We start from the raw sequence: 14,542 nt of genomic DNA on the forward strand, positions 1-14,542 counted from the left end.
TCAACATTGCTGTTATGGTTAAAACCGATATTTACCGATATCTGTATAAAACAAGTTCAAATGTTGTCCTTTCTGAAAAAGGCATACAGTATGCTATAAACACAGAATTTCAAAAAAGCATTGCCTCTTTATTCCAAAACTACAGATGCACCGTTGTTGGCCCATATCCCAACAAAAAAACATCATGCATGTAGTATTCCAACTTGTTGACTCTTTTGAAAGCTTCCCCAGAAAACACTGAATCTGCAGCCTTCACTATCACAAAGGCTTTTCCAGCTTCAAACATAATTATTATAAAATAAAATATCAGCTAAAACCAATATTTTATTTTGTTCGATACCGATATTGCATTTTAAGGCCAACATATATGATGTGTTGTTTTGCTCCCACCTGAAGTTTGTCTTTGAGAAAGCGTGTGTTGGGGACTCTGTAGTTGACCTGAGGAAGAAGAGCTTTCACGTCCTTCACTGTGATGCTGGAGTAGAGAGAGAGAGAAACAGACAGTGAGGGGAGAACAGAGCAATAGAGGAAGAACTTTAGAGGTACATGAGAACAATCTACTAGAATTAACTGGAACAGTGGTTCCCAACCTGTGGATCAGATTAGGAAACCTCCCCCCCTCTCTCTGTCTCTTGGTTTGAGAACAAATGTGGTTCTAGCGTGGAAGCTGTTTTCATGTCTCCTCTTCACCAGGAGATGGCGCTGCGTGGCTAGAGGAAGTACCATTCGGCTTCTACTGTTCCACAGTGAGCAGGGAGAGGAAAGAAACGCCTTCTGTGAGGCATTCATTGTTTGGGCTCTACAAGGATGGCTGGAGAGCAGGGGGTGGGTGAGGGTGGTGGGGTGTATCTCCTTTACTGTAGGTATAAAGCTGAGTACATTGATCCTCAGCCCCTCTCTAGACCAGTGTTTCTCAAACGTTTTTAAAATCAAGGACCGCCAGGCTGGTATGCAACTATGCATTATAGGCCACGGACCCTCATAACTCTGAGCGTGAACAAATTGTATAATTTGTACAAATCGTTTGTATACGCTCAAGCGTTACAGATTGATAAGGGCCCATTTGGCTATAAATCAATGTTGTCTACTACCTCAGTAAAGATGACAAGTCATCCTTCTTTGAAAACCCATCGATATAAAATGTTTCAACAGAGCATGGTATCTCTCTCTCTCTCTCTCGGAAATCTTTGGTTTCTTCCGTTGCTCCCTTTTCCTCCCCAGATTGTTCACGCACAACCCTGATGTCTTTACCTTTACCTCCGTCTCCCTCTTTCTAGGGTAAACGAATGCCACATGGACAATCACTTTGCTGATTAACAAAACACACACACACACACACACACACACACACACACACACACGCACACGCACACGCACACGCACGCGCACAGAGGAAAGCAGCAGAGAAAAGCAGATGCAGAGAAACCCAGGAGGTGGACGGATGTTGCAAGTCAACTTTCTGTGACAGAGATGAACTCCACCTGTGCGGTTATGTGTAGGGAAGGAGAGGCTGTTCCATGAGCATCTCTGGCACCCCGCCAGGACCCCCACCCTCACAGGTACCTCCCTCGTTCTGTCCAGCCCTCATTTCTGCGTTCAGATTTTTTAGCTACTGTTATTATTTCTGCGCAGACAGGAAGTTGCCCTCTCCCAATCACAACGCATCACTTCCTGGTCCCTTATCAGGCGGTGGCAGGCTGTTTGCACTGCTGGAGCCGCTTCCACCCAGACCACTACTCTGGGCGTGTCATCACAAGCCAAACATTCGGCGAGAAGAGGCAAATGTTTGGCGAAAATAGCAGATCAACATCAGGTTTTCGGGAGGTTTGGTGTTGAGGGATAAAAGGAGGGGACCTAGTACAGAGCCCTGTGGGACCCCAGTCAACAAAGTACTCTATAAGAGAGCGGTGCTGAAAGAGAAATAATAGAGAGAGAGAGAGAGAGAGAGAGAGATTGTGTGTGTGTGTGTGTGTGTGTGTGTGTGTGTGTGTGTGTGTGTGTGTGTGTGTGTGTGTGTGTGTGTGTGTGTGTGTGTGTGTGTGTGTGTGTGTGTGTGTGTGTGTGTAAATGGTGCATTTATATAGCTTTAGATAGATTATGCATTACATTCACCCATTCACACACACATTCATACACCGATGGCGGCAGAAACCATGCAAGGCACCAACCAGCACATGAGGAGCAATTAGGGGTTCAGTATCTTGCTCAAGGACACTAACTCTGGGGGAGCCCGGGTTCGTGTGTGTGTGTGTGTGTGTGTGTGTGTGTGTGTGTGTGTGTGTGTTTGTGTGTGTGGAGGGTGCAGAGTCGGGGTCAGAGCAGGTCTCTGGGAGGGGTCAGATGCAGTCTTTGATGACATCTGGATTGGATTCCACCTTGCATTCCACCTGCTGTTGTAAAAAGGCACAATCTGGTGATGACGGCATCTTCACGAGTGAAGTTACCCACCTGCCCTCGTGGTTCCTGTCCATGACTTCAAACTGCTTCCTTAGCCATCTACAGAAGGCAGGAGGGAAAGGAAGGAAACAGAGGGGGGGAGAGAGAGAGATAGATAGAGAGGGGGGGGGGGGGGAAGAGGGAGAGAGAGAAACACAAAGAATGAAAGAAGAGTTTGGTGTGGTGGAAAAGACGTGGCACAGTTTGTTGTAGCACAAAGGCTTCATTCAATAGCAACAGTCTACAGGGGACAGTGTTGACAGAGCACTGCTTTCAAATCGGTGCAGTGTTTGTGAAAGTGTGCCGGAAAAACGCCCAAGGTTTACGCTCATAAACAGACAAATTTGGTTTTGTATCCCATTTAAAAAATAAGTTTATAAACAGCAATCCCTCATATTGTACCGAAAACAAAACTCATCTATTTTTTTCCTCTCCTACGCATCCTCACAGTCACAGCTTCTCTCTATTTTGTCCTCTGTACACTGCCTCCACACACCACTCCATGTCGAGTAAATATTTCTGTCCCAAAACAAATATTTGTCTTTGCTTCCTACCACCAAGTCTTACCCCCACTTTTAACTTGCTACTCTTCTCAAGCTGTGTGGGTATCAACTTTTCACTCATTGAGGCCGGGCAAAGTCAAGTATGATATACAGTAAGCAAGTTCCTCTCAAACAAACAATCCATTGTTGTGATATTGTATGTGTTATTTGAATTGAAATGGGTTGAGCTCAGTTTGGAAAATGTAATCGGTGGACATCATTTAGCCATTTATTTGTCACATAAATATATACCAGCTATGAAACCATGGGGGAAATGGCAGTTGCATTGCAGTGAGCTACATTCATTTTCATATCATTGTGAGGACATTTACCAGATGGAAAAAGAGATAAAACTGTCTCTCTGCACGCGCACGCGCACGCGCACGCGCACACACACACACACACACACACACACACACACACACACACACACACACACACACACACACACACACACACACACACACACACACACACACACACACACACACACACACACACACACACACACACACACACACACACACACACACACACACACACACACACACACACCTGTCTATCTGCTGTGGTGCTGGGGCTCTCTGTGTGTCCATCATCAGCCAGTTGAGACCGGTAATCCACATGTTCACCTCCTCTTCACTGAACGCTAGTAGGGAAAGTAAACCATAAGCAATAATCGTTTAAACCTCAGGGTGACACCAGTAGCACTGAAGCTTACTCGGCCTCCCTCTTGAGCCTCACATCCAAGCCACAGTTATTGCATGCACTCACTGCTTGCTGCACTGTTAGGACTGAAATGACAACTGAGATTATGTTGCTGAATGCTGTAATCATGATTATTGATGATGATAACATTGTACTTCTCTGTGTCATATATTTGGTCAAATAATATGTCATTATCTCTGCTGGTCAAGATATTACGTTGTTTTCACCCCTGTGTGTCCGTCTGTCTCTGTGTCTGTGTGTTCTGGGTTAATCTCACAAGCCACTAAACTAAACTGTGCGGGTGGTTTCCTCTACCTCAGGTTTAGAATACCCTGCTTATTTTCTTCCAACACCAGTTTTACAATTCAGACAGAAATAGTGACCAATGCTACACACAAAAACACAGACACACAATAGCAAGTAGCGACCATGGTATGACATGCTTAGGTACGTGCACCATCACACAGAGACATTGTGACATCTGACATGTGCCACATGCGTCACATGCGTGTGCATGTGGCTCGCAACACAGATACACAGAGAGACAGAGACACTGCACAGTACAGACATGCCTTCAGTTAAAGCTAGGGTGATTACTGGTTACATTTTGCATTTTGAAGGACAGCACCGAAGAAAGATATACAGTATATAATATGCACGTGTAGTCGTGTACATGCGCTGATGATTTTCCACTCTCTCTTTTCATTTTTTAGATCTTTCTACAGTTTCATAAGTTTTACTCTTATGTACCTGTACACAAGATGTAACAACAATAAAGCACAACCTTGAAGTTGGAACATTTGTGAGAGAGAGACAGAACACAAAACCATCTCAACAAAGGCCAAATATAAGTACAGCTGCACCATGCCAGGAGTATTACACTTCTGTAGCCTACTAAAAGAAGATAGATAATGCCGGACTCTGCCCATTCCAACAAGAAATACAAGTTCAAGCACAGTATCAATTAAGAACATACAGTTCATGTGTTTAAAAAGCAACAGCAGGTGGATATCTGCGCTCCACAGAGCACACTTTTGTACTGGTCTCTATGATTGTATTGCTCCCCTGTGAGCCTTATGGATGGAGACATCCAAAAACATATAGATTGTCTATTTTCATTATTTTCTTTAATAAGAAAATTGGGATGCCAGCTGGTGGTAAACTGCTACATACTTTCAAGTTCATTCATAGTACTGTATTTAAAAGAAAAATCACACACGTGTGAACTGAGTGTTGCAATTCCCCCTCCCCCCCCCCCCCCCCCCCCCCCTCTCTCTCTCTCTCTCTCTCTCTCTCACTCTCTCTCATTAGAGTCACTACCCCTCTCACTGTTTCTGGCGCCCCCTACTGCTATTATTAAGTCACATACTCATGCTCACACAGACACACAAACAAGTACGAGACAGACACACACACAGACACACAAACAAGTACGAGGACATTGCAAGCTGGTTGTAGGAGTGGTTGCACCACTCAAAAAATCACAAGCAAAAGTTAAATCCCCCAAATACATTATTGCAATGAAATAGATTTATGAATAAATCGAGATAAGCTCAAACCCAGTTGCACCCCTTGAGGATTTCACAGTGTGTGCACATACTGACCAGCCACGCTGAGGGTCTTGAGGCGAAATTCCAGTCCGTAGAGCACAATGAAGCAGAGGGCGGAGTCCAGTTTACGAGCCTCCTCCGGATAACGCTCAAAATCCCGGGAGCCTTTTCCCAACCGCAGCTCCCTGATCTCCCGTATGTCAACTGGAGGAGGAGGAGGGGAAGGAGGGATAGGGTTGCATGAGTACCAAATATGCACGGCATAAATCTGCCTTTAGCATGGTGTACATGCATAGTGTAGTCCTGCAGAAACCTCACTGCCAAGGAGGAACTGTGCACGTATGTGCACACGCGCACGCACACATAAACATATCAGCTGTCAGCCGCAAGACACTCAGGACAACGGGCTGAAGGTCTCTCTGGCAGAATTCTTCAGCTGCAGCTACCCACACCCACACACACACACACACAGTACAGTCTTAATAGAGACCGGCCATGTCGGGTTAACAGACCACAGAGTATGATGTAAACTCTGGACTCGTGCAGTGTCACCACACAGCTGACACACCCGCAAAGAAAACCTATTCCTATTGACTTGCTTAGCAGATGTCTTCAGCAAATACACGGAAATGTATACTAGACACAGAGAGAGAGAGAGAGAGAGAGAGAGAGAGAGAGATTTTCTGGCGTGAATAAACTAAACACAGGCCTACCGGGGCCCACACATCTTTCCTTCCAATTCACTTCCAAAAATGTTACAATTTGATGAGAAGCAAAGGACTGGGATAGAGAGAGAGAGAGAGAGAGAGAGAGAGAGAGAGAGAATCTTTCAAACGTAACTTTAAGAATAAAAGTTACTGTTTTGACATTTTAATCTTAACAGATTATCTTCTCTATAATCTCAAAGACCAAACAGCGAGAAGGCTTTTGGCGACCGGGCCGTAAAACGGGTCGGGCCTTGTCGGGTTTGTGCAGAACTCTACACAGAGTAAAAGTGAAACGCCAGTCAGCACCATCTTCATAATAGATAAATACACAAACAGACATAACGGAACTATTATTTTTATTATTATAAACAAATTAAATATATATATTTTTTTCATGGAACCCCTAGGCCCGGCCCGGCCCTACTGATTAGCATACATTTTAGGCCCGGCCGACATTTAGTGCCCTCTACTGTACTGTACTGTCACGGCACACCCGAAATCATCATATATACGGTTAATATATGCGTGTGTGTTTGTGTTTGTGTGTGTGTTAGGTTGTGCACAGGTGGTGAAAAACATGCTGTTTTCGTGCTCAGACCCACCCAGCCACCCAGCCACCCAACCACACACATAGTTCCGTAAGGGAGTGGTTGCACCAAACGGTAGAACTAAAGGGTCTCTTAGCTTTTTCACAAAAGCATATTTACTGCTGTGTACTGTGCATTATATATACTCACGCAGGTCACATTCCCACCTAATACTTCGGTAGACTCGATGCGAATGGGCGGAGAAGTTGGGATTCTTGCATATTTAATTTGCTGCGGTTTGCCTTCACACTGCGCTGTATAACCGCAGCAATTAGAAACGCAGCAGGGACCTTATCAATGTGTTCAATTCATAAACTATAGCCTGCACAGTAAAATCAAAAATTATACTCATAACGTGCATGTGTCGTGCCATCGGGGACTGGATCTGTAGGCTATACACTGCAGTGTTTTTATGTGTTTCATTAAGCAATTGATTAATGTACTCATTTCGACCAGGGCTTTGGTCTGTAACGGGACATCATTGCGCTGTGTAAAATATGCCTTCTCCGTCTCCAACTGTGTTTAGTTCCTCACCCGCCACAGTAGTGTAGTCGTGTACACTACTGTTGTCAGTGTGTAGTGTATAGTGTAGTGAAGGGGTTCTCAAGTTATCTCAACCTTTTCAGGAAGTGACCCCCCAAAATAATCATATTTGAACTGGGAAGTCGGGACCCCCCAAAACCAAAATAATCATATTTGAACTGGTGACCACCCAAAATAATCATATTTGAACTGGGGACCACCCAAAATAATCATATTTGAAATGGTGACCACCCAAAATAATCATATATGAACTGAGGACCCCCCGCCCTGATAAGCACTTGGAATTGTAGTTGTTCAGACATTAAATTTAGTTTGACTCGGTTCCACAGATAATTATTGTGAATATAGCCGAAGCTGTGAGCTTGTAGATCCGCTGTTTTGAAAATGTTTGCCTCTTTCTTATATTATTTCAGAATTTGGCTAATGTTTCACCAGTTTATATAGTATAGTTTGATTACTTCTGATGCAGTAATGGTCTTTCATCATGTGGGGACCCCCGCCCTGGGGGTCCCGACTCCGACCACTGGTATAGTGTAGTGTACTGTAGTGTAGTACAATGTACTGTAGAGAACAATACCCTACCCAAGCCTCTCCACTTTTCTGTATCTGGCACAAGTTAGCCATCCTCAGCAGGTTATATATGAGATTGTATCAAACAGTGGACGGGCAGATAACGAGAAATCTGGTTTATATATTGGCCTGAAGTGTGCCGAGATGACAGGGGGCAGCTTTGGCACAGGATTAATAGAGAACCAGATTATCCTCAGATGGAGATGTGTCTGCCCTAGCCCTTTTCTTTTTACTGCGAGTCGGCTCATTGCCGGTCTGCGCGCACGGACACGCACACACACACACACACACACACACACACACACACACACACACACACACACACACGAGATGCAAACCTCACAAAGCACACAGTGAGACACCCAGCACAGAGTTTGGCCCAGACTGAGTGCAACCGCCTGGTCTCCGTTTGATGTCGACGTAGAGCCAAAGGGAATTTTCATTCAAAGATCATTGTTCTCTTGAAAGGTACTGGATAGAAATCCCTTTGTGCAGGACTTAGAAATTAAACGCTTGGAGGAGTAAACAACACAAACACATGCTCCCGGTGGATAAGCCACAAGCTATAAACTTGACACGACATCCTCCTAAAGTTGAATAAAAATACCCAACAAAACCAGTTCTGATTTTGTTTTTGCGTGCATTTGTCTCACCCTTTATTGCTTCCTGTCATTTAGTCTGGAAGTGGGACAATAAAAAGTGAACAGGCATGCCCGCCAAAAGTCACGCTTCTCTCACGATAACCACCACTCCCACTCCTCTCTTTCCCCCCCGTATGCTTGCGGGAGTGATACAACACACCACAAAGACACAAAGTTCTAGAGAAAGGGGATAAGAGAGGACTAGAAAAAGACTGACTCACACTCTAATCCATCTTTCTTTCATCCCAGGCTAGCTGAAAACAGATAATAAGTGATGAATACATGTCTAATGCAAACATGATTGTTGATTTTCTTCTTAGACATTATTCTATCGCAACATTTTTTAGTTAACCAAGAAGCGTAAAAAAATATATATATAAATAAAAATCATTTAAAGCCCTACTTTATTATACTTCTTCTTCACACAACGGTGTTGCGGAAACATAGTGAAAATAGCTAATCAAATAATGAAAATACCCAATCTACAAGCTCACGTGGTTCACTGCAAGGTAATGTGACCTTGTAGATCTGCTGTCTGCCTGCTATTTGTATTTTTTTGTGTAAAATCATTAAATCAACCAAATTGATTAGATCGGTTAAGTCTTGCACACCAACTCATCACAGGACACAGGCCAACACCATGCACACAACTTCACCTATGCTTGTTATGATTCTGCTGTGGAATGCTGTGTTGTAGTCAGTACCTGCTCAGCGTATAGCATACTTAACTCCCATTATTAAGTGAATGCCAGTGAGGCAGCAACGCAGACCATTGTTTCTTTTTTCGGGCCGCGGCACAGTGCACGGCGCCAGGGTGGTGTTATGCGGTACAAATCACTGAATGTTCCTGTAGCCCAGCAGTGTGCGCACCGCTAACCTCAACCACAAGCGTTGATAATTACAGTGTAGCTGTACTTGAAAACAAACTGTTCTGCCGGTGACATCACGGCACACCAGATGGCTGGGATCCGTTTGCAGATTTGATGTAATAAAGGGTAGAAAAGCAAATAGAGAAATAGAGTCCCTAATGTTGATGGTATAATGGTATAATTACATATAGCCGCCCCCGCCCCAAACCTTTCCATCCCCTGTGATACCGCTACATTGCCTGTGACCATCTCAGCTTTTCTACCGTTAGCCTAGAAAAGAAACAATAAGTAAGGAAAGAAAGAAAAAAGACAAACACGATGTAACAATGAGAATTCTCAAATCTTGATAAAATAAGCATGGCTGTGTGGCAGTGGCTGTAGTCATTCAAAGCACTTTTTTTAAACAATCATAATTCAGAAATATCAGATCTACAAGCTCACATGGCACGAAGTATAACATAGGGCTCAAGAGGTTAAGAAAACAACTAATATATTAACGCTAGCTGAGAAGTTGAATATTGAGGCTAGTGAAGGGCAGGGATATAGATTTGTCGATAGCAGTTGATCATGATATCTACTACAATGAGGTATGTATATAATGTACAAGCTTATGCAGAGTGCAGACATCCACTGCCTTTTTGGCCCCTGCTCGAGACGCCGGAGCCTTTTGTTTTCCCGAGCTAGGTTCTTCAATCTGAGACAGGAAGTGGGACGCTCACTGATAACCCTGAACTTCCTGTGCCTCGGGGGTTGATACCTTCACTGTTTGCCCAAGTGCTGCTCATCTCAGAGAACAACGCCAGCGGTGTGTGTGTGTGTGTGTGTGTGTGTGTGTGTGTGTGTGTGTGTGTGTGTGTGTGTGTGTGTGCGCAGGGAGTGTGTAGACTACTGATGCATTGCATACCGGGATCAGCCAATGCACTGGCCTATCCACAAGGTTCCGGTGAAGAAAGTCTAAAGTAAACAGTAGGAAAAAAATTATACTGACAAAGAAAATAAACAGCAAAAAGACAGCCGAAAACAAAGGAAGGAAAAGAAGGGGGAGGATGGAAGGTCTAAGAGGAAGGGTGTGTGTGTGTGTGTGTGTGTGTGTGTGTGTGTGTGTGTGTGTGTGTGTGTGTGTGTGTGTGTGTGTGTGTGTGTGTGTGTGTGTGTGTGTGTGTGTGTGTGTGTGTGTGTGATATGACTAAGTTGGTGGACAAAAACTCAAAACACAACACAACCTTGAAGCATTAAAGTGTACACAGAGAGACAATGACAGACAGAGCAGATGAGAGGCTGGTAGGGGAGAACACAAGGGAGGAAGTGGCAGAGAATGTGGGAACGGGTGGGATTGGGAGCAGATAAGTTTAATCGTCAATATTATCACATAGATTGTGAAGGAGACATGGGGGGTACAGATTGTGCACTCTCTCTCTCTCTCTCTGATTAGAAGTGGTTTGTGTGGTTTATGATCATAGATAAATAATTGACTAGGCTCTTAAGCAAAAACATTGCCTAGATGTGTGGAGTGGCTATTACACCCCCCCCCCCCCCCCCCACACACACACACACACACACCCACACAGCTCTTACTGAGCATGAGCGAGGGGGTGGAAGGGTGGGAGGCTTAGAGAGAGAAAACAGACCAAGTGAAGGAATGGGATGAGCTGAGAAAACAAGTGTACATTTCAGTCTCAGGTGTCAAAGAAAATATTATATCCCACTCCCACACACACACACACACACACACACACACACACACACACTTCATCAGTAAGGGGCCAAGACTGATGTACTATACTTGCTTGCATGTCGCACACCAAACATAGCCAATTTACAAGCTCACAGCATGTCACGCTGCAGTGCGTTGTGAGCTTGCAGATCGGCTATTTTCAGTGTGCGGCACCAGTTCTCAACAAAGTATAAATCACCCTTGAGGCGGTGATGTGCATCCCAAGCCACGGAGATGGAATAACATGTGGCAGACGGTAGGAAACCCTATCATGCCGTTTGTGAGTGCAGTGGATTTTTCACTGCATTAACAGCCATTGTAGCTACCAATCCCTCCCTCGGGCCACAAAATCCAGGGCCCACACAATAGCCTCCACGCCCCTGACAGACACACAGATCGACAGAACGCCACTGCTCCACCAAGACAATGTCAAACAGTACAGCCGCCCGCGGCTCCAGCTCCAAGTATCACACCACCGCCACTTGACTCCACTCCAGCCAGTCTTTTCAGGAGCTCAAAGCCACATTCGGCCAGTCTGTCGGTACATCGGGCTGACGGGAAACTGTTGTGGTGTGATAAGTCCACATGGATCATGGCCAGCATGCATGTATGCACATTGCATGCTACACAGCAGAATCCAGAGAATTCGTTTAGGATCTTACTGTGCACCAGACCAGCATGGCTCAAAAAAACAGCTAAGGAGGCTGACACAGAGGAAGCAGAGGTCATGATCTGTCTGTCTGCTGCTGAGGAGACCGTGACAGGCGGGGGGGTTGGGGGGAGACTGCTGCTGGCTGCCTGCTGTAAGGTAGCTTGGCCTTTGCCATGTGATAGATGCAACATCATGCTAAGTGTGCATACTGAATGCAGACATGCGAACAAGACAGACACGCAACGCAAGCAAACAAGCCCACACGTACACCACACACGTGTGCGCGCACACACACACACACACACACACATACTGTACATACCTTCAAAGCACAGGCTCGTGTTATGTTAGGCCTAACACACAGCATTATCGTATGTATATGTATATGTATGACAATAATTTTACTAAAGAACGTTCTGTTATATCAGTGTCCTAATGCAACCAATAACTATGACTAGAATGTCTATGACTGAAACTAAATCTAAATGTTGAGTAAGGAGAGATGAGCTCAAAACCATGAGACCACAGCTGGCCGCTTATCCCTTTGGCTCTGTGTGCCATGTGGGGGTGTGGGATGATGGGGCGCGGGTGCGCCATGTGGGGGTGCACTGTAGGGAAACATGTGATTTGTTTTATACTCACTCTCGCCCTCAATTTTGTCAGGGTTGCGGCTCCACGCTATCTGTCGCGTATCCTGCCTTATCTGGAAGGTTCTTCTCTCAGGCCTCTGGGACTTCTTCTGGTAGAAGACGGTCATCACCGTGCCCATCTCCAGGCTGTGGAGGATGCGGGGTCCAGCCTCTGTCCAGTCCAGCATTCGGGTGGCTGTGGCAAGGCCCCCCATGGCTCCGAGGCCATTTGTTGCCTCCTCAGCACAACCGTTGTTGAGGCTCACAGCAAACCTGGCAGCACACATCTTCACTGCATAGGGAATGCCTCACAGAATTGGCGTTTTGTTCAGGTGTTCAGGAAAGGATGGCGGTCATTTAACTGTTGAGCATTGGGCAACGTATGCACTGTGGGCAAGATTTATGCAACATCCCAAAGTCACTATTGGTGCCAAGTAATCTGATCATGACCTCAAATTATGCCACAGTGGCAAGCAGCCCAGTTTGTGTGCCAGTAGTATAGTTAAAACCATGCAATTGCACAGTAAAATACATAAGTCAGCAGCCATAAAATGTAAAAGCTTAGGTTGTCTTGAGATGTGAATTCTTCTCCAGTCTTCTGGGGGAAGTGTATCCCCGTGTTATCCTTTCCAGATGCTTCTGGCAGCACACCAACGACGTGATCCACTTGGAGGGGGAGTTGGTCTTCTCATCACCGCTGAATTTAGGTTTCTACCCTTCTGCCCTGCTGGCCCTTGGTCATTCAGTCCATGACAACCAGCTGCTAGTCCAGTCTGGCCCAGGCCGATGTCTGCTGATACACCACCACCAACCTCCTCAGCCTGGTGTAGACTACACCACGGGACGAACACCCACCATATAAATCCCTCTGCTCTGTTCCCTCGCCGGGAGATGAAGTCAATGAAAGACAAGTGTTATGTAATAACGAGTCGGACGAGCACCCGATTGTAACGGCGAAGGTGTGTGCAATGGAGCAGCTGTGGTGTTATGGAAGTGTACCGACAGGCGCTCGCTGGCTTCGCGGTGAGCCCGGTCTGGTGGATGGGAGAGCCCGGTGCGGCGGAGCCCTGTGCGTTCCCACCGGTCGAACCATCCCGGTCTAGTAGGCTACGGTCTAGTACGGATACATTCCCAAGCACACGCCGCCGACAGGATGCATACAGCCCGGAGTAACAGCTCGGTGTGAGAACACCGGATTAATATGCCGCGTTCATCACCCAATATCTCAAGCCGCGAATCCTCGCCTGGGCTGCCAGCCTGCGCTTCCCCCTGCTCGAGAGCCTGAAGGTCCTGAGAGGAAACTAGGGCTAGCAGACCGGAAAAGCTTGAGCAGATCTCTCTCTCTCCTCTCTCTCTGTCTCTCTCTCTGTGATCCTCCCCTCTCTCTCGCTGTAGGAATGATGAGTGGAGGAGGGAACTGCTGAGAACAGAGGAGCCTGAGGAGGGATGGCCGACGACGAGTAAATAGCGACCTCCACGGGCCTCGATGAAAGCTGCAGCCGGTAGTGGAAGTTGAAGTCCGTCCCCAACGCCCCCCAAAACGCACACACACACGCGCACACACACACACACACACACACACACACACACACACACACACACACACACACACACACACACACACACACACACACACACACACACACACACACACACACACACACACACGAGACACACAAGAGGAAGGATGGACGGGGAAGGAACATATGGAATGTCAGAACAGGTCAGCTCCATATATGGAGATCTAAGGGTTTGAGGTCAGATGTAGAGATGCTGGCCAATATTGATGACATCAGGGATCTCCATATATGGGCTTAATTTTGATGACAATTTGATGATGTCACGTGTTGTCACATGCTCCATTGATTGATTGATTGATTGAAATATTTATTAACAGTTTGTAGAATTTACAGTACATTTTAAGCACAAACTCAATACAAAGACTGTTAACTGTGAGTGGACGACCCAATTAAGCATTACACTTGTTTACAACAGGGTCCACATTGTTCAATTCATCAAAACATTTAGAGACATACAAACATTTAGAGACATACAAATAGACATTTCTATGTAGCTAAAGAACAGAACAGGAATTCATCATATAGGAAGCAAAAAAGGGAAAAGATACATTATATGAGGGGAAATGGGGGTGGGGGGGGGGGGGTGGGGGATACAGATTTTACAGAGGCCAGTTTCGAATTGCAGCCATCCGTAGGTGCCCTTTGAGAGCGGTTTTGAAGGAGTCAAGGGATTCACATGTCTTAATGACTGTTGGTAGGGCGTTCCACATTTTTGTGGCATAGGAGCGAAAATAATTTAGTCCCTTGTTTGTGCCGAATCTGGGTTGTACATGGTTTGTTGCACTCCCTCTGGTGTTGTGGGTGTGGACTTCGT

At 45.8% G+C, this 14,542-nt stretch overlaps 1 protein-coding gene across 1 annotated transcript in view; it reads right to left on the reverse strand.

Annotated features, from left to right (window-relative positions):
* The window catches only part of LOC310859776 (1-phosphatidylinositol 4,5-bisphosphate phosphodiesterase gamma-1-like), a 34,978-nt gene extending 21,451 nt beyond the window's left edge, over window positions 1–13,527 (reverse strand). Inside the window, exons 1-5 of the mRNA XM_083766502.1 lie at window positions 12,162–13,527; window positions 5,291–5,440; window positions 3,534–3,627; window positions 2,449–2,496; window positions 391–475 (exon numbers count right to left, since the gene is read on the reverse strand). Coding sequence (XP_083622628.1) covers window positions 391–475; window positions 2,449–2,496; window positions 3,534–3,627; window positions 5,291–5,440; window positions 12,162–12,435 — 651 coding nt within the window. The 5' untranslated portion in view covers window positions 12,436–13,527. The remainder of the gene's footprint in view (window positions 1–390; window positions 476–2,448; window positions 2,497–3,533; window positions 3,628–5,290; window positions 5,441–12,161) is intronic.
* Window positions 13,528–14,542: the final 1,015 nt, after the last annotated feature.

The sequence above is a fragment of the Protomyctophum parallelum genome (assembly GCF_964188405.1).
Source record: "Protomyctophum parallelum genome assembly, chromosome: 6".
NCBI classification, from domain to species: domain Eukaryota; kingdom Metazoa; phylum Chordata; class Actinopteri; order Myctophiformes; family Myctophidae; genus Protomyctophum; species Protomyctophum parallelum.